The sequence below is a fragment of the Corvus kubaryi genome, unplaced genomic scaffold (assembly GCF_017639235.1).
Source record: "Corvus kubaryi isolate FWS band 111438036 unplaced genomic scaffold, C.kubaryi_AGA036_p1.0 37394, whole genome shotgun sequence".
Classification (NCBI taxonomy): Eukaryota; Metazoa; Chordata; class Aves; order Passeriformes; family Corvidae; genus Corvus; species Corvus kubaryi.
This window is the reverse complement of record NW_024581133.1, coordinates 14,074,576-14,092,784: the sequence shown is the minus strand read 5'-3', so window position 1 is coordinate 14,092,784 and position 18,209 is coordinate 14,074,576. Positions and strand designations below refer to the sequence as shown.

At 40.4% G+C, this 18,209-nt stretch overlaps 1 protein-coding gene and 1 long non-coding RNA gene across 6 annotated transcripts in view; one reads left to right on the top strand and one right to left on the bottom strand.

Moving 5' to 3' along the window:
• RNF111 (ring finger protein 111) overlaps positions 1-17,194 on the bottom strand; it is a 43,380-nt gene extending 26,186 nt beyond the window's left edge. For 4 of the 5 annotated variants that reach the window (XM_042038966.1, XM_042038968.1, XM_042038965.1 and 1 more), the window contains exons 1-2: positions 16,967-17,158; positions 6,631-7,526 (exon numbers count right to left, since the gene is read on the bottom strand). In XM_042038966.1, coding sequence (XP_041894900.1) covers positions 6,631-7,507 — 877 coding nt within the window. In that variant the 5' untranslated portion in view covers positions 7,508-7,526; positions 16,967-17,158. Of the gene's footprint in view, positions 1-6,630; positions 7,527-16,966 lie in introns of all 5 variants that reach the window. The other variant, XM_042038969.1, reaches the window with a different exon arrangement.
• Positions 1,884-16,954, top strand: LOC121669689. The gene is made up of 3 exons (XR_006017850.1): positions 1,884-2,119; positions 12,701-12,840; positions 13,406-16,954. It is a non-coding gene; the product is annotated as an uncharacterized LOC121669689 (long non-coding RNA).
• Positions 17,195-18,209: the final 1,015 nt, after the last annotated feature.

Genomic DNA, 18,209 nt, shown 5'->3' with positions numbered 1-18,209 from the left:
TCTGTATAATGACAGTGTTAACTATACTAACCCTGTAGTTCTTGAAGGTTACCTCCCATCAAGAAGAGGAGTCTGGACTGTTGACGGCAAAAGAGTTACGCAGATGTAAGAGACGTATTTTGTACTACTTTCAGAATAATACCTATGGCTACAAAACAAACAGAAAATCATCCTCCTGCAGGCATACGTTATTTCTCTCTGTCATCTTCTGAATCACAGAACACAGTAAGCAAATTATAATCTAGCTATTTGTGAGTAAATTAGCCTTTGGGCCACCACTGACTCAGTCTGCATTTTAAGTGAGCTACTTAAAAACAAAACTTCTCCTGAAAATAACAGCAAGAACTTCATTAATTTCCACAGAATTTGGGGTGTTTTTTCCCTTCTCAGAGCCACAAATAATATTTTATAGTGCATGCAAGACACCAAATTTCAGCTTGCAAGTTTTGCATCTCCCATTCAGAGCTTTCAATAACCATTAGTAATTAAGTTTTGTATGTGACTAATAATCAAAAATGATCAGTAACTTCTTTATGTAAGTTCTCTCCCCTCTTTTAAAAGCCTGTTTTATGATGGAAACCGAATGCTCAGCTGCCCTAGGGGAAGGGATAAACTGCACATGCTTGAATCCAAATCTGAACATGTCTGAAACTATAATCCTCCCTTAAAAATATAAACATACTCTCCTCCAGGCCTTACCTCACAAATACAGTAAATCTGTCATAATAAAGTACTTTATTAAGCAGAATATAACTTTTATAATGAAATAAATACAATACTGGACTCTTAAGTCCAATATTTAGATCAGTAAATGACAGATTTTTCCCTAGAAAGTTTTAAGATTACTTCACAACAGCAATTGCTATGTGCCACTGATGGACCAACTTGCTGAGAAGCAAGCTTTAGAATCAAATACTTTAATAATCAAGAAGTTGTAAGCAAGAGACTAAGCTTTGCACAGTATAGCATGTATAATATATATAATTATACTACTATTTAACTCTAAAAGACCATGGCATAACTCCATGATTAATCAATCATCACCACACGTACTCCTCCAAGGGCATAAATAACACTGGTATAATAGCCAAACTTATGTTTGGGTGACTGTTGTCATTCCCACAGGGTATTTTCACATCTGTTTTTGCAATTAACATGGAGTTTAACTAGTCTGAATATTACATGGAAGATATTAAAAGCATTTTACTATACACAATTTCAAATGAGACAGTCTGATCAAGTCTTATTTTAAATCTCTTCTGGTTTCGCTTAAGTAGTCAAGTTCCAGTGACAGAGATGACTTATTTTGAGTTCCACGCTTTCACTGGATCAGACCAAGAGCCCACCCAGGCACATGTTCTCTCTACCAACTGCAGCAGGTAAAACTATGTAGTCAGAGCAGAAAATTCAGGCTACAAATTTTAACTAAAAGCTCTCACACCACCCAGCACCCACAACAATGTCACAGACGTCAGAGCACACTTTCTTGTCCAGTCATTGCTCATGGACAGCTGTCAATAACTGTGTTGAATCCCTTTTTGAACTTGGGACTATGCACCTCTACAGCCACTTACACTCATGAATTAAAGATAATGACTTGGATAGTAATTCAGCTTGAAACAAAATAATATCCTGCTGGTATTACTGAGTACTGTCTTCTTTACTTCTCAAATGTCTTGAACTAGGTATGGCTGGAGCCCCTGCTCTGACCCCGTTAACACTGTTAGCATAACACCACTGTATGAGGAGCCATCCTCTGTGACTGAGCAGGTCACATATTTGTTGGCTTTGCCCTCATTCTCAAGCTCTGAAGGTCCTGTGAACCAAGCAGACAGAACAAACACATTTGCCCTTTCCCTCCCTAGATGTCTCAAGATTCCTGGGTGCCAGGACGATCACTCCCTTCCCCTGGTGGCCTTGAACGTTCCAGGCAGGCAGCCAAGCAGGTGTTGTTGACAACCCTGCCACAGCACAGGGGAGCCGGACAGCACCCAGAGCACTGGCCAGAAAATCCAGCAGTTACAAGCCCGAAGTGGGAACCTGGACCAGAAATGTGACCTCAACCCCTCACTGGTGGCAAGGGACACCTCTGTCATCATCTGCTTCCTCTGAGGACTGAGTGAGTAACTCATGTTCTTTTATATGGTTTTTGAGTCTAGATTATGATTCTTTTATTGAAAAATCAAACCACACATTAAGATTTGACCTGATCTGCAGAATGTCCAGGTAATTAGAAATTTTAACTTAAGTGGTAGTATAAATTTTGTATTATGGTACTTACAGATTGTATTACATTGATTCTGCTTATAGAAATCCTGTGCCATTCTACTCAAAATTATAATATTCTGCTAAGAAAAGAAAGACTTAATTGTAACTATGATTCAGTGCTGTCAACATTCTGGCAAAAATCTGCCTGTTCCCTTAGGGTTGGGTGATGACAGTTTTTCTGTACCTGAGACCACTTGGAATATACGTTCCAATAGCTGGGCATGATGGGAAAAAATTTTCCAAAGCACACAAACTGCTTAGGAGTCTGCATCCTGGTGGAAAAGACAGTCAACCACAGTTTAGGGGATTTTGTCCAACTATGAGCCATGATAATTCAAACCTGTACCAACTGTTCTTAACCTTGCACTAAAATCAGTCCTATGGGCAATGCCACAACAAGCCACTACTACAAGTACCATCTTTTCAGCAAAGAAAGCTGCAGCAGGGAAGTGCCAAAGTGAATTCCACACTAACTTCTATTACTGTAGCTATTTAAAGCCCCAATTCACAGCAGATGAATACAGCAACACTGATTAATGGCCACTGCTCACAAAGCCAGGTGCTTCTTTCCTCACCACTTCTCAGTTCTTCTCCAATAAGCAGCACGGTAAACAGGATACTTATACGCTTCCTTATCCACTAATGCTGTTGAGATAAAAGCTTGAAATGAGCTGTATCAGTTCCTGTGAGAAAAGGACTGCATGCTGTAGTTTGTATGAGGGATTAAATAGCTGAAAAATAATCAACTCTTAACAACAGGCAGCTCATTTCCACTTAATACCCGTTAATCTTAAACCTGTTAAAATAATCTGAGCATAAAGCGGTATATGCTTAAACATTTTCACCAGCCTCTGGCTTGTAAAATATTCAATGTCTACATTCAATATTTTTTTGGGAGACAGACAACAAATGATAGAGAATCAAGAGGACAGTAGTGAATAAACACTGTCTTATCATTCTAAGCAGCTTTGAACAAAATTTGGAGCAGTTTCTCATCAGCATTACAGTCTAAGAAAAGAAAAACCTGTCTAGTATTAGTTGTTCAAAAATATAAAATAACATGTCAGACCCTGAAGGAATCTTAAGTTATTGGGTGAACAATTTGAACAATTTATGACAATGCAAAACTCTACACAGCTTTTTTTTTCTAACAACACTCTGCCATTTTCCAGAATTCTGCTTTATTGCCAAATCAGAGTATGTAAGGTTAAAAACTTGTGCCAGTTCTAGCTTTTGCTAGATTTCCCTCCCCAGACTGCCTCCAAAAGGCAGCCCCAACCCTTTAGATCCAAGATGAAAATCAAATACCTGTAGAAGCAGAACATTTGCATCACAACATAAGAGATCCAACAACAGTAAAAGCTGAATTTTGCCATGTTTCATAAGCAAAGTCAAAGGAGGATTATTTCTGTTGGTGTGTACACAGGGTTAGAGAAAAGCTTCTGCACTACCTAAACAAAACACAGAATCAAAATTCATGTCTCCCAGCAAAAATGTGGATGCTTGTTGTCATTTTAACTGCAAGCCCAGTATTGTTATTGAAACCAACTGATCAGCATTGCAAATAGAATCTACACCCCCATAAGCACCTGCACCTTCAGCTGTAAGGATCAGCTACATACAGCTGTTTTTACACTTATGCCTCCAACTCCTGTCTCCCCTGAATGAGCTTCAGCTGCCCATCCCAGAAGTAATGAGAACAATGCCTTCTATGGCACACAGTTATTAAAACAAGTATCATCCAGTCCCCGGTGTCAGGACGTACTTGTTCAAGCACTCGCTCTAGAAGTACAGTTTCACCAGAAAAATAGCTAAAGCCCTAACAGAAAAGGAGGAAAAGCCCCATATAGTGCTATTCAGTTTTTTGGTAAAGGTTTTGTTAAACAAACAACCACCCCTTTCACATCTCCATTCATAAGATTTTTCCAATTAGCCAAGTTAATTTTATTAATTATAAGAACATACTTACTAAATACTTCTTTGGGTAAAAAGGTCTGTTACTTTAATTTCTTGCAACAATCAAAAAGAAATGTTTTCCAGAATAGTCTACACTAATTAGATTTACTGTTTCTTTAAATGCACTGTATCTTTAGATAAACATCAACATTCAAAGCAAAGAAATATTTTCTGCCATATCCTTAATACAAATTGCTATTCACTAGGCTACAAGACTAATCACATCACTTTGAAGCCTGCTTATTAAAAAATCAGTTATTACCACATCTTTTTTAACTGTGTTTTCTTTTCCAATTACTATTATTCTTCTCCTCCTTTCCTAAGTCTGTTCTCTAGTACTTTTACATGTATGCCCCAGGCTTCATGTTCTCAGCAGAAGATATTGTCCTTCAGCACACTCTAATTTCAACAGACATGTGCCAATGTAGAGCAAAGAAATTTTCCCTAACATGAACAAGCTCCTATGGCGTGACTATCAATACAAGCCTTTCGTCATATAGAAACCCAGTCGTGCTTGCTCACTATACAGACAAGTAGCATTGCTGTTTTTCCAGCTGGCCCCATTTCTGTCCTAATTAACTCAATAACCAGAAATGTCTTATATAACAGCACAAAGCTACAGAAAATGTTAATCACATTTTTATCTTGCTAAAAATAGGACACTTTCACAGAGGATGTCTGCTCAACTTCCCATTATATCTGCAATGTAAACAAAATGCTTAAAAAACTTTACATCAATACATATTTCCACTGGAAAAACCCCCACAGTATTCACACACATTAAGCCAGAATCACTTTTCAGCTCCCTGCAAGCACTGGTCCTGAAGTACAGGCATGACAGGACACAATCTTTAAAGCAACCCTTCTTTCAGTTACAACTCATGTCAGTATTTTAATCTAAAATTAACTGGTGCAGAACTAATTGATTTTTTTCATTCATGACAAGAAAACAAACAATTTCATTAATTGTGCTTTTTAAGCAGTATAAAAATTAAGCCATTGGACTTTCCACATTTGTGTGGAAGGAGAGCTGTTAATGATCCTACATCATTTTACAGTTACACGAAACTCCACCCTGCCTGAAAATTGTAAGAAACCATTAACTTGGAAACAAAGGTGTTAAGACAGTAGTTTCTCAAATTGGTGTTTCATGTAAATGTATGCATATCCCCACACATCTATTATTTACAAATCATATTCTTCAATATGCTTAAATATGCATGTCAAATGTAATTTTTTTAGGCCTAATTAATTTCTATTCCCACAAATATGCATCAAGATAATTAACACTGTGAAATAATTCCTGTTTCAGAGTTATATGTGCCCAGCCCTAGCATTGCATAAGTAAGACTTTTGCATTACAGATTTTACTTCTTGGATTTAAACATCACACAAATTATTTCCTGCTACAACGAATAACAAGCAATAATCTAGACTTTAGTAGTACTCTGGTTCTGTTCAAGCATAAATCCTGCCCTAACATGAACATTCACACTTTTTTTTTTTAACCTGTCCTTGTATTTTCAGTCACATTTTCTTAGAGGAATGATCAACAGCCTGAGATATGGTTTTGCTTATTAAAACATATTTGTCACTAGATAAAACACATGGTTGCACAGATTAACACCATGCTGTGTTCTATCTACTTTCCCATGCTCTCTAAAAAGCTGAACTAGAACAGAATGCACAACTACTTTCACTTGGCAAATTTAACATGAAAGGAAATCCAAAAAAATTCATCAATTAACAAAAAACCACAACAAACAAACCAGGAAAAAACACGCAAAACAAACCAAACAAAACTAATACATCCTCCAAAGTCTTCCTCCAAACATTCAAGCATTCAGATACCGTGACAAGACATATTAGAGAAATAACTGTGTAAACCAACTGCATTGCACTGAGTTTATCTAGGTAAAACATTCGGCATACATATTTTCTCTTATTATCTCAGTACTAAAGCTACCTTCAACTGACTTATATTTCAGGCTCTTAATAACAATGGACATTTTTTTCTTTATATTTTTTCTAAATTGTGAAGTGCAGTTAAATATTAGCAGATATTTCTACATTCTGAAATTAGAATTATTACCACAATCAGTTCAAAGCTAAAATTTTTAATACAATTCTACAGCTAAAAAAATACAAATGGATCAACTCAGCAGCATGCGACTAATCAGACTGAGCAATCTTCCACTATGTTCTTTAGAAACCATTAACTTTTACATTCAAGATTTTAGATTTGCTATAATTCTGCTGTAAGATGTGAATGTACTTTTCCCAAGAATTTATGTTGTACTATTTGTAGTATTAATTTCAACAAACTGCTCCAAAGAACTTATAAAAAAGCCTATTGTATACGATGAAAGACAACTAATACAAAATACCTCGGGAATTCAGTTTTACCTGAAGGAACAGCTGTGCTATTCTGGTGGTTTTCACCAGGTGACACAAACAAGTCTTCCTCCCCTTCAGTAGATGAACTGGAAGAAGATTCAGTACTGAGATCATTCTCACTGGAGCTGCTAGAACTGGGGAGTAAAGCATACTTTCTTCGAGCTAACACTTCCCGCTTTTTCCTCTGCATTAAAATTCGTTCTTTTTGGTTCTGTGTCCGCTGTGATGAACCTGTTTTCACAACTCTCTTCCTATATGGAAGTCTTCTTAAAGAACTATTGTGAAAACAGGGCCTTTTCATCAATAACCCGGGTACAGAGTCTGCCTCAGTCCGAGGCCACTTGTGTGACCTTGCACTGTGAGTTCTACTTGGAGTATTCAACACTGCCTGAGGGTGTCTCACCGGAGCATCTTTTTCTTCATCAGATGTTACTGTGTCAGAGTCTCCAAAATGCAAGCTAGAGGAAGGTGAAGAGATACAGTCACTAAAAGAAGAATCATTGTCTTCACTCTGTGTTTCTAGATGCTGTCTCAATCCCAAGATTCCTTTATTTTCTTTATCAGGACAGTTTTGAGTGTATGAAGGACCAGCCTGCTGGCTCTTGCGTTTTTTTCGCACCACAATACCTTTTTCTTGGTCTGTATGGTTGCCATTCATGTCCTTTTGTTTTTGAGAATCACCACACAAGTGAGAGAACTCATTCCCTACTTTACTGGCAATCATCTCAACTTCTGCAGTGAAGCTTTTGGCTGCCCCAATAGGCTCAGGGTTCAAGAGGATCCCCTTCAGACTCTCCTGTCTCTTTGGTGCATCAGAAGGAACTTCACTCTTCATATCCGCTTTTAGAGTATAAACTATATTACATTCAGGAGTCCATTTAGACATGGAAAGATTTAAGAAAGGCCTAGAAAACAAAACAGATAAGCATCAAGAAAAGAAGCATTAGATTTTTCAAAAGCAAAGCTGAAATAAGAGAAAACCCATTTACTGCTAGGACTAATCCCCCAGTGGAAATAGCAAAACGACAGTAACTGAAATACTATTTCAAAATACTAAGAATACTGCTTGACAATGTAATTTTTTATGAAGACAGAACTCCTATAATTTGCATTGAAGGGAAGTTCTTATGGTCAGTGAAAACAGTATCACTTTCACAAAGCAAATATTGGTGTATGTCACCTGCAAAACAGATGATGTCTGCTTTACTGATACTTAAGTACGGCAGTTACAGGCTACTGCTTATAGAAGTTAGCTGAATTTTGGCTAAATAGCTCTCATAGCCATCAACGAAAATGCATGCTTAAATAAGACCTGTATCTTCCCCTGCAGCAGAACACCTACAGTAAATACTTCAACACAATACATGGTGTTGTATGGTGTCAATTGAACTATAAAAAAGTCAGCTGCTTAGAACTCATGGTTCTTTTCTGACACGAAGAGGAATGAAACATGAGAGATTCTGAAGGGTTATTATTTTGGGGCAAAGTAAAAAAAATCCATTTATTACCTTGAGTCTCTTAAAAACCACCACACATTAGCAGTACAGTGTACCAAGCTATTTTCAGTCCACGTACTTTTGACTCTTGCCCTTTGACAGAAACTGAGTATATAATACTCAGTAATATGTTCCCTTACCAGTCAGTACCAGCCAGGTTCCCCTCCCTGACAAAATACACAGCTGCCAATGTACAACATTACCCTCAAAAAAAAAAAACTTTTGTACTGGAAAACACAGAAAACAGTAACCTCAGTAATAGATCCATGTTCAATCTGCTTCATCTGACATCTCTGCCTTTGGTTTAAATTCCCAAAAGGGAGTGATGAAACAATTTGGTTACAATTGTGGTAACAATTGAAATACTCATTACTGTAACTAATATCAGGGGGTTTTATGCCTCAGCTGAATAAGCTATAGCAGATACTTGACAGCTTACAGCAAGTTGTGCTGAACTACCAAAAGGCTGCTTAAGAAAACATGTGCAGCAATGCCCTAAGTGGAACAAGGCAGCCTAAGCAGCACAGCTGGACTATGCATGAAGTCACAAAAATCATCTGAGCTATCTAGAAACAGCACCAACAGCTACTCAGAGGCATCCTGACAGGCCTGGGAGATTGGTCTGCATGAACCTCCTGAAGTTCTACAAGGCCAAGTGCAAAGTCCTGCACCTGGGATGGGGCAATCCCAAGCACAAATATAGGCTGGGCAGAGAGATGAGTGAGAGCAGCTCTCAGGAGAAGGACTCAAGAGGGCATTAATGGATGAGAAGCATTACATGACCTGACACTGTGTTTGCAGCCCAGAAAAATCAATCATATCCTGGATTGGCTCAAAAGAAGCATGGCCAGCAGGTCAAGGGATGGGATTGTCCCTCTATTCCACCTGAACTAACGTGTCCAGTTCTGGGGCTCCCAGCCTAAGAAGAATGTGGAGCTGCTGAAGCAAAACCACAGGAGGGCCATGAAGATGCTCCGAGAGGTGGAGCATCTGTCCTATGAAGACAGACAGAGAGCTGGGGTTGTTCAGCCTGGAGAAGAAAAGGCTCCAAGGAGACATTACAGCATCTTCCAGTACCTAAAGGGGCTTCAAGAGAGCTGGAGAGGGACTTTGACAACGGCATATAATGACAAGACAAGGGAGAATGGCTTCAAATCAAAAGAGGGCAGGTTTAGATTAGGTATGAGGAAGGAATTTTTCCCTGTGAGAGTGGTGAAACACTGGAACAGGTTGCCCAGAGAAGCTGTGGATGCCCATCCCTGGAGGATTTCAAGGATAAGGTGGATGGATTCACGGGAAAGTTGGGCTTTAAGCAACGTGGCCTAGTGGAAGGCATCCTTGTCCATGGCAGGGAAGCTGGCAGTAGATGACTTTTAAGTTTCCTTCCAACCCACACTATTGTGTGATGATTCTATGATCTGTGGCAGGTTAAGCAGCCCTATCTATTCAGGTCCAGAAGCCTCTGTCTGAATGTCAAAACTCTCCAAAATGCTAATGCATTCTTACATGCAGTGCTAATACTTAACGCTCGCATTTATTTTGTCATAGAACATATAAATACAAGATCAAGACTACAGAACAGATTTAATTAAGAATTTTTTAGACTGTTTCACAAACTGATGCTTTCAGGAGCAGTTGTGAGCTAGCTGTTCCTAACAGACCCTAAATAATTATGTATTTCAGTCTGCAGTGGGTATAAACCGTTGCATCCTCCCAGGCAGCCTGTGTTCTCTTCATAGCCATAAGCAACTAACAAGTACTACACTTCATGTGGTGCAATTTGGAATAAAAAGTTTGAAAAAGGCGTATATGCTGCAGAACTAACATCTAAAGAAGCCACAAGGTCACAGGATCTGTCTGGAGATTAAGAATCTTTTGGATCCTAGAACCCCAGCTGAAAAGCCCCATTTGAATGTTCTCACTGGAAATCCTAGAAACATTTATAACAATTACTGTTAAATACGAGGCCTGTGATAAGAAAGTGTTGCTGTTCTCTATTGGAATTACAGCAGACAGGCATGTCTCACACCAAAGTCAAAAGCTGTATTCATGCAAGTTGGAATAAACCTCCTCTTGCCAGTATAGACAATTGGTTCTTACTTCATCAAAGTACAACTTTTCTTTATAGCAGTAAGTTTTAGTGGAATGCACTATATAAGTGCATAAACAGAAGGCTACCCTTTTCTTTAGGGCTGAAAAAAAGAAGTTGCAAAACTGGAAAAAAACTTAGAACAAACATTAGGAGTGCAAAGAGTCTACATAGCAAAAAAAGACTACTAAAGCTGTGGAGTTCTGCTGTCTACCCTTCTCAGCTCCAGCTCCTACACAGCCCTCACTGGGCTCATCCACACCCTCACACACATGCACCATCTTTCTTTGAAAACATTAAGACCAAGACTTCCATTTTATCAAATTTCCAGTAAGGACAGGAATACAGCATTCAAACCTTCTACAAGCACACAGAGAACAAGCAGTACATAGTCCTGTTTCTGATCCTCTCAAGGTCACTTTTTAGCTCTGTTATTTATGCACCACTGTTTTACAGAAATGTAACACAGTCTAGTCAATCTTCACCCCACTCGAAAAGCAACCCAGACCCTCCACAATAACCCTTTATTTCATCACAAGTTTTTTTTGAAAATCCATAAAATATTTCAATTTGGGGGGAAAAATATTATTTTATTCAGAAAGCTTAATGTCTTTGAACACAGTCGTAACTTGCCAGCATATACTACATATCCAGCCTACACATAACTGTTTCCCATCCTTTTAATATGATAACTTCAGAATCAAAGAGAATTGGCCCCTTAATTTTTTTAAGAAACAAAAATCTGAACATTTTCTTATTCTTTTGCACAGAAGGCAAAATTTAAGAGGAGCTACAAAAATATTATGCAAATAATTAAGACATTAGAATGAGATCATCTGCTGTTAAAACACTTAGAAGATCCTACAATATCTACTTCTAATTAAACGTAGTCCTCAGAAGCTTTTTCAAAAAGCAGCAAGATGAAGTAAGCTCAATCAGCATTAGTGTTCCTTTTTCCTAATCGAAGCATTTGCCTATTGACTTAGTTCCCCATGTTTCCTCCCAAAGTTTTGATTTACTATCTTCTTTTAACCCATTATGACTCAATGAAAAGCTGTTAAGACAGCTACCTGAAAACTATAAATAGTTATTCTAAGTTCCCCTCTCAGGTGTATGACTATTTAGAATCCTGAAGACACATGACTTGCATCCATTCTTCTCACCACTTAAAACCATTGATATTAATCATTCCGAGACATACAACAGGGCAAGAAAATTCATGCAAACTGGGAAGTCCCTGGAAATAGGTAAGTAAAAACAACCTTATAGAGACCTTTACAGCACATTTATGATCGCATATCAAAGCAAAACACATTTGAGTTAGGAGATGGAGCAAAGGATTTTGTCATTAATAATTAATTTCTTTATAAGCAATCAAACAGTATGTAGCATTAAAGCACTATAAAGCAGCTAAATGCTTCATTATACAACATATAACTCAGTCTTTTGGTATAAACTTTGCTGACGAATACATGTGACCCAATATATCATTACCTTGAAAGTGTATTTTCAGCTGCATTCTGAAATATAGTCAACTCCCTTCGCCACCTAGAAAAAACCTCCTTGCATTTGTCGTCCCCTTGTTCAGTCCTAATTCTTGTTTTCTTTGCATATGGTCACTGAACTCCCAACAAACTTCTAAAACGAATTCCCTTCCCTGATATGCAGCTTGTATCACATATCACTTTTAACATTACTTTTACTCTGACAAGCTAATACTGGTACTGTTAGATTCATGAGAAAACCTTTCTTTCATCTCATTAAAAAGATGTATTCTTATTCTTTCAGCAAGGCTTTTCCATTAGATGTATCAAGAAACAGGAAAATGAAAAAGGTTATAAAATTCATACAATGCCTTCAGCGAAGTGAAAAAACCTAAGTACTGCTACTGTCCAATCTCAAGGGCAGGCAGCCAAGCAAGATCGATTCCTGCATGGCCCTGGCACACTGGAGGCTTACAGAAGACCTAGGAGCCACTTCAGAAGTTGCACCCCCAACTCAATCCCATGGAGATCAAATCTCAGTGCTATCATGCCCTGCTGCTTCAACAAAATAAGGAACTCACTGAGCAGTTCTCAAAAAAAAAACCCAATCATTTTCCTAAAAGAGGCAGTCCTGCCTTATTAATTTCATTTCTATCAAGCAGGACAACCTGTATGCCTGTACAATGCAGAATAAGTGACAAGAAGAAAAACATCTAATACTCAGTTCCACTATCAGGAGAACAAGTGCAATCAGATTTCAAAACTTTATTGCGTTCTTCTTCACTTTTGCTTGTTCTTCACTTTTTATCCTTCATTACAAAAAGTGGGCTCTTTTAAAGTTTGTTTTAATGACTAAATTTTAGCATCCTATATATTGGTCTTCTAATCTTTGACAGAAAATAAAGCAACTGATAAGTTAAAGATCTACACATTTTATAAAACAGCAACAATCAGAAGGTAATCTGAAATTCTATAGTGTTTGCACTGACATTATGTATCTTTATTCACAGGACAATATGAAATACCACTGCAAAGAACTCTCAATTTCCTTTCTGTGCTTTAATGCAGCCATGGTGATGACTCCATTTTCAATGACAAAATTACTCGAGAATTCTCCAAGCAGAATACTTATCTTCTGCCCTACAGACAGGTACAGTATTTCAGAATAACAGGCATAGTATGAGTTACGAACTGCATGATAATGTTCTAGAAACAGGTTCTTGCTTACAGGCTCCCAAAGCCAGACCACTATGTCCACTCCAGACAGAAGGGTTTGTCTGTGCTTTGCAGAGGTGCTACTGCTACATGAGCCACAGCAATGCAGGGAGGCTTACCCACCCCTTGCAGGGAATTCTAGGAACCATCACTGGCTTGGAAAGTCTACTCTTGAAGTGAAATGACGTTATTTCAAATACAGTACTACCCTTACTAAACTTTGCAAAGCCATCTCAAAATCAGACGACAGTAACTGTACTGTCAAGTACTGTAATGAACAGTATCCAACCTCTGGACCAGCAAAGTCTTCTTAATTTTATCCCCAAAAATAATTCTTCTGGGACCTTCAAGGTTTGCTTCCAGATGCCTAAGTCAAGTCAGTGCCTTACAGCAATTATCTTGTAACAGAAATGTCAGGCCCCCTATAGGACAGCTACAGAATGCCTCTGTTGTGCCACGTTGCCATTCACCTCTGAGACTCAACAGCACTGTACTCCTAGGGAGAGACTACTGAAGTGTCTGTCTGACCTCTTCCAAGAGAATCCAGCACACGACAGCTACAAACAGAAGAGCTCTTCTGCAGGACAGGATCTATGGCCTGGCTCCAGTTGGAACGGACAAAATGCATGGAGCACGTGCAGCTGGAGGCACCTCATGTTAGATGGTGAGCTAAGAGCCATTTTGAAGAGCCCTCTGAGCACAGGTGAGCTGTCCTGCACAGAGCCCTCCCAGCACAGGTGAGCTGTCCCACTGAGTCAGGCCACAAGGCTCCCAAGGAAATCCCAGCCTCAATCAAGCATTACCATGCACACACCCACCTAAACCTGCCTGCCTTTGCATGATGGATGCAAGCAGGTGTATCTGACAAACATGGTGCTCACAAACACATTCTTCAGTCTAGACACTTCTTTGCTCTGTCCTAGGCTCAAATCAGTTAGCCACATTAACACTATGTAAATCATGGGTTTAAGATATTAAGCATTATGATTTGGCAATCAGGAATGTTTTGGCTTCAGTGAACTCCAAGAGAAACATAACAGCAACGAACTTGGGAACAAAAAGCTGTAGCTTTATAAAAGAATGACAAAATGCAATTTTTTATTGGAACTTAAGATCTTAACTAGGAATTTTGCTTCCTGAGACAGCTAGGGAAGTTCTGAGTTACATGGCCACCAAAAATTATTTTAAAAATTGTTTCTTAGTCCGCCTGGCATTTTTGACTTTTGAGGTATGTGTAACTCTTCTTGATGTAGTGTCATTTTGCAAACACTTCTTGATAAGCTTTGAGGAGCAAAGTGAAATATGATCTTCGCCACAACTGCTAGTAACAATCTTTCAAGTGAGAATTGTAAAACTAACCATTAGGACAGTTTTATGCTGTTCTTCAGAACACCTATGAGAAAGTAGGGGATTTTATTGATACTAAGTTGAGTAGATCTGCCAGCTTCAGAGGAAAGGACGCTGCAGCAGACTTCTTCACTCTGCACCCAGTAGAGCCAAAGGTAAACATTTTACCTAACAGCAGTCAAATATTAGGACTAAAGTGTATTGGGAAAAAAAAAGACAGAAGCAAATAGCCCTTACTGGCCTCTTGCTAGTAAAGCCATGAACCAGCCTTCTCAGATTTCACTCGGTAAACACTTAATAAGGAAGACATCATTTTAATTTAGAGCAATTCCTTTTCCAAACAGCATAAACTATATAAAACAGCAAAATAATCCTGTTTTATCACCAGATCTGTAGTGATTTGGCTGTTTGCATGTCAATATGGTTGAAAAGAGAGTTATAAATGTGCATATTGAGCATGGGATACATGTACAACGTAAGGATAGGATAATTACTCTAAGTTGTAGTCTCCTAAGTTTTGTCAGTGTAGCAGCTTCCAAAGTTTACAGTGCTCTTATAAGAAACACAAAATGGTATCCACAGCTGAAGTCTTTAACTAGTGAACTTCCTTCGAGGTTAAGTACAGATTAGTGTTTTTCTTGGGGGGGGCTCAGGTCAGGCCTAGCAGAGAACCCTAATGGGGCAGAAGGAAAAAAAAAAGAAAATGTTTCTTTCAGCAACCCAAAATTTTGCTCACAACTCACTTAAAGGAGTTGCACATAGGAAGGTTTGAGGAACTCTTTATACAACATCTGCCTACTGCAAATCCATACCCCTGTACTATCCCCATTGTTTACACATTAATGATATCATCCTATTCCCCATCCCATCATCACTCCCCCCTCAATTTCTCTCTTTATTCAACTGCTTGACATCTAAGCCTCTATAATTCATCTGTTATGGAAGAGGGCACTATCACCTCTATCTTCTCAAAACAATGTCCTCACCATTAGAAGAAATATAAACAACCGAATGAAAGATTGTACATCTTGGGGAAAAAAAGCCAGCAACTGCTGTCAGCTAAATGTTACTGCAACACAGCCACCTCCAGTGAAAATCAACTGCTATAACTGATCTGGTTATGTAGGTCAACAAAGTTACTAATTCAAAGATAAAGTGAGTCACAGTCATGTTAACATACACTCTTAATACACTTTACGAAAGCCAATGCTTCACAAAAGACATATTTCTGAAAGGTCAGAATGTTCTCATCCATATTTTGAAAGAACATGCAAAATATGCATGAATACTATGAGCTGTTGTTCACCCTCAAGCTCCCAATACCAGATACAAACACAGCTGTAGCTGTCAGGGCTTCAACCATCAATAAAAACCACCAGATTTTTAAATATGTGAGACCTCAAGAATTTTAAAAGAGGAAGCTTGGTGTCTTATACGCTATTATGTAATTAAAGTGAAACACAAAATGTTCTTACAGCCTTTCCCACCTAATGAATTCCATAGGTGATTCTATACTGTGGATGAGTGCACAAGACAGGTGACCAGATGTTCACTCTATCAAATGAGCCAAGATCACTTCTTTGCCTATCAATCCTTGCATGTCAGAAATAATCATCCTGTCTAACAAGGTTTGTTTCTGTTCCCTCCCTGCCCCAAGACAGTCCTTTTATCCAAAAAAAGTAAGTGCAAAAACAGTTGAATTGCTCTGACAGCAAGAACTATGGATTTGTGAACAAGAAAAGGTAATTTCTGGTTTTAAGAGGGCAAAGCATTCTAACTACTTAAATATTAGTTTTCCTGAAAAAGGTTTTTACTAAGTATACAGCATTAATATACCTTTGGAATTTTCTAAAAGTTACAACAAAGACAATGTAAGACCTTATTCTGCACCTGAAAACCTAGGTTTCCTTTAATAGTTTATAATACAAATACCATGACAAACCCAGATCTACACAATGAGCAGTCAATTCTTATCTTTTTGGTCAAATCTTTGTTTCTGAAATAACTGCATTAGAATCAAATGATTCTAATTATAGCAAACTCTTACCTCCAGCATTATGTCCTCTCCTGGAGAAGTACTTGGGTATCAGGAATTAAGGGTCTTGTTTAATCAGCTAAAACAACCAGGCCTTGCTTATGATTTAATAAAATCAGTTCAAGCCATGGAAGAGCTTACTCAAACAACATGAAAATTCCATGAATGCATGCTCAGCCCTAATCACAGAAACACAGACACTTAAAAAAGTACAGACCCTTGACACCTGCCCATTGCAACAGTGACAAGCCTCTGAAGATCCTGGCCTACATTTCTGAAAGAACGCTACTTCCTTGTTTATCAGGCAAAAAACACCTAAAAATGGTGATTTTTTTTTTTTTTAACATGGGTTAAGAGAACACTAACTTCGCAAACAAAACAAATGACGTCATAACAAACCCTATTACGCACAGAAATAGAAACTCATTTCCCTAAGGGGAAAATTTGTGACAAATTTGTGACAAAACCCCAGAGAGTGCTGCGGCTGCCCGCAGTGAAGACACTGCTTTGTGCGTCAATGAGGCGCTGAATAAAAAAGGAAAAATACAATCTGCGTGAAGTTCCCACCCGCCGCACAGCCCCGCCGGTCACCGCTGCCGTCAGGGCGCAGGGCGGGGGAAGAGGGGGAGCCCCCGCCCGCCCCCGGGCCCACCCGCGGGGTCCCCGCCGCCCCCCGTACCTGAGACACCGAGGCCGCGGGGGAAGGGGCGGGTGCCGCCGGCGCCCTGCGCAGGGCCGAGGGGTAGAGGCGGCCCCAGTGAGCGCCGCAATGACCCCGCGGCGCTGCCCGGCGCGGCTCGAGAGGCCGCAGCGTCCTCGCTGTGCCGGTGCGGCCGCTGCCCCCGGTCCGGTCCCGGTGCGGCCGCTGCGCCGGGCGGGCCCCACTCTGTTGTGGCGCAGCCCCCGCCGCTCCCTGCCCAGCGCAGCGCGACAGTCGGCGCTGCTTTACAGCCGCCCGCAAAGCGCAGCCGCGCCAGCGCGCGCCCCGCCTCCCGCCGCGCCCCCTGCCGGGCGGCGGCGCAGCCACAGCGCGGACTCATGGCGGGGCTGGTCGGGGTCGGGGCGGGCTCCTGAGGGAACCGGACGGGGTCGGGGCGGGATGGGCTCGCAGGCGGCAAGGTTCTGGCTGTGTTCGCTGCTGCTGTATTTATGCGGTTGTGTGTAAATATCTAAAGCGGGGGTGCCAGCGGATGGACCAGGCTCTGCTCGGTGGTGCCGAGCAATAGGACACAAGGCAGAAACTGATGCACAGAAAGTTCCCCCCGAACTGAGAAAGAGCTTCTTCACTGTGCAGTGGGCGAGCACTGGAACAGGCTGCCCAGGTATCCGAGAAATGGATGCAGTCTTGTGCCGTGTCCTCTGAGATGACCCGGCTTGGGCAGGGAGGTCGGAGCAGAGGGGGACCCCTCTGTGGTCCTCTCCAACCTGACCCTGTGATGTCCCCTGCTAGGACCTGGCTGAAAGCATGCGGGTTTTGCCCAGCGCTGTCTCTACTGCAGTGTCTCACGACTGCCTGTCCTGGAGCCAGTGACAGGTGCGGCTGCGAAGAAAGGCCGACAAATCCCAACTCCCCGTCCAGCTCTTTAGAAAGAGGAATTTATTTGCCTTTACTGCACGATGCAGTCGCTGACTCGGGATGAGGTGAGCCTTCCCCCTCTACATTACTGATGTCCACACACACTGGGGACCTGTCCCGTACAGTGGCTGTGTGTCACACGGACAGCACAGCAAACTCCTCAGCTTTGGGAAGGCTCTCATATAGCAGCAAGCCTGAGTGTTTGCTAACTTTGCAGCTGCAAAAGGCCAGTGTGTCTCTCTGCCAGAGATGACCTTCCATCAATGTCAGGGCACATATTCCAGTTCCAGATTGAAACACTGGATAGACAAGGGTCGTATACTCTCAGTGACCAACAGCTACACAA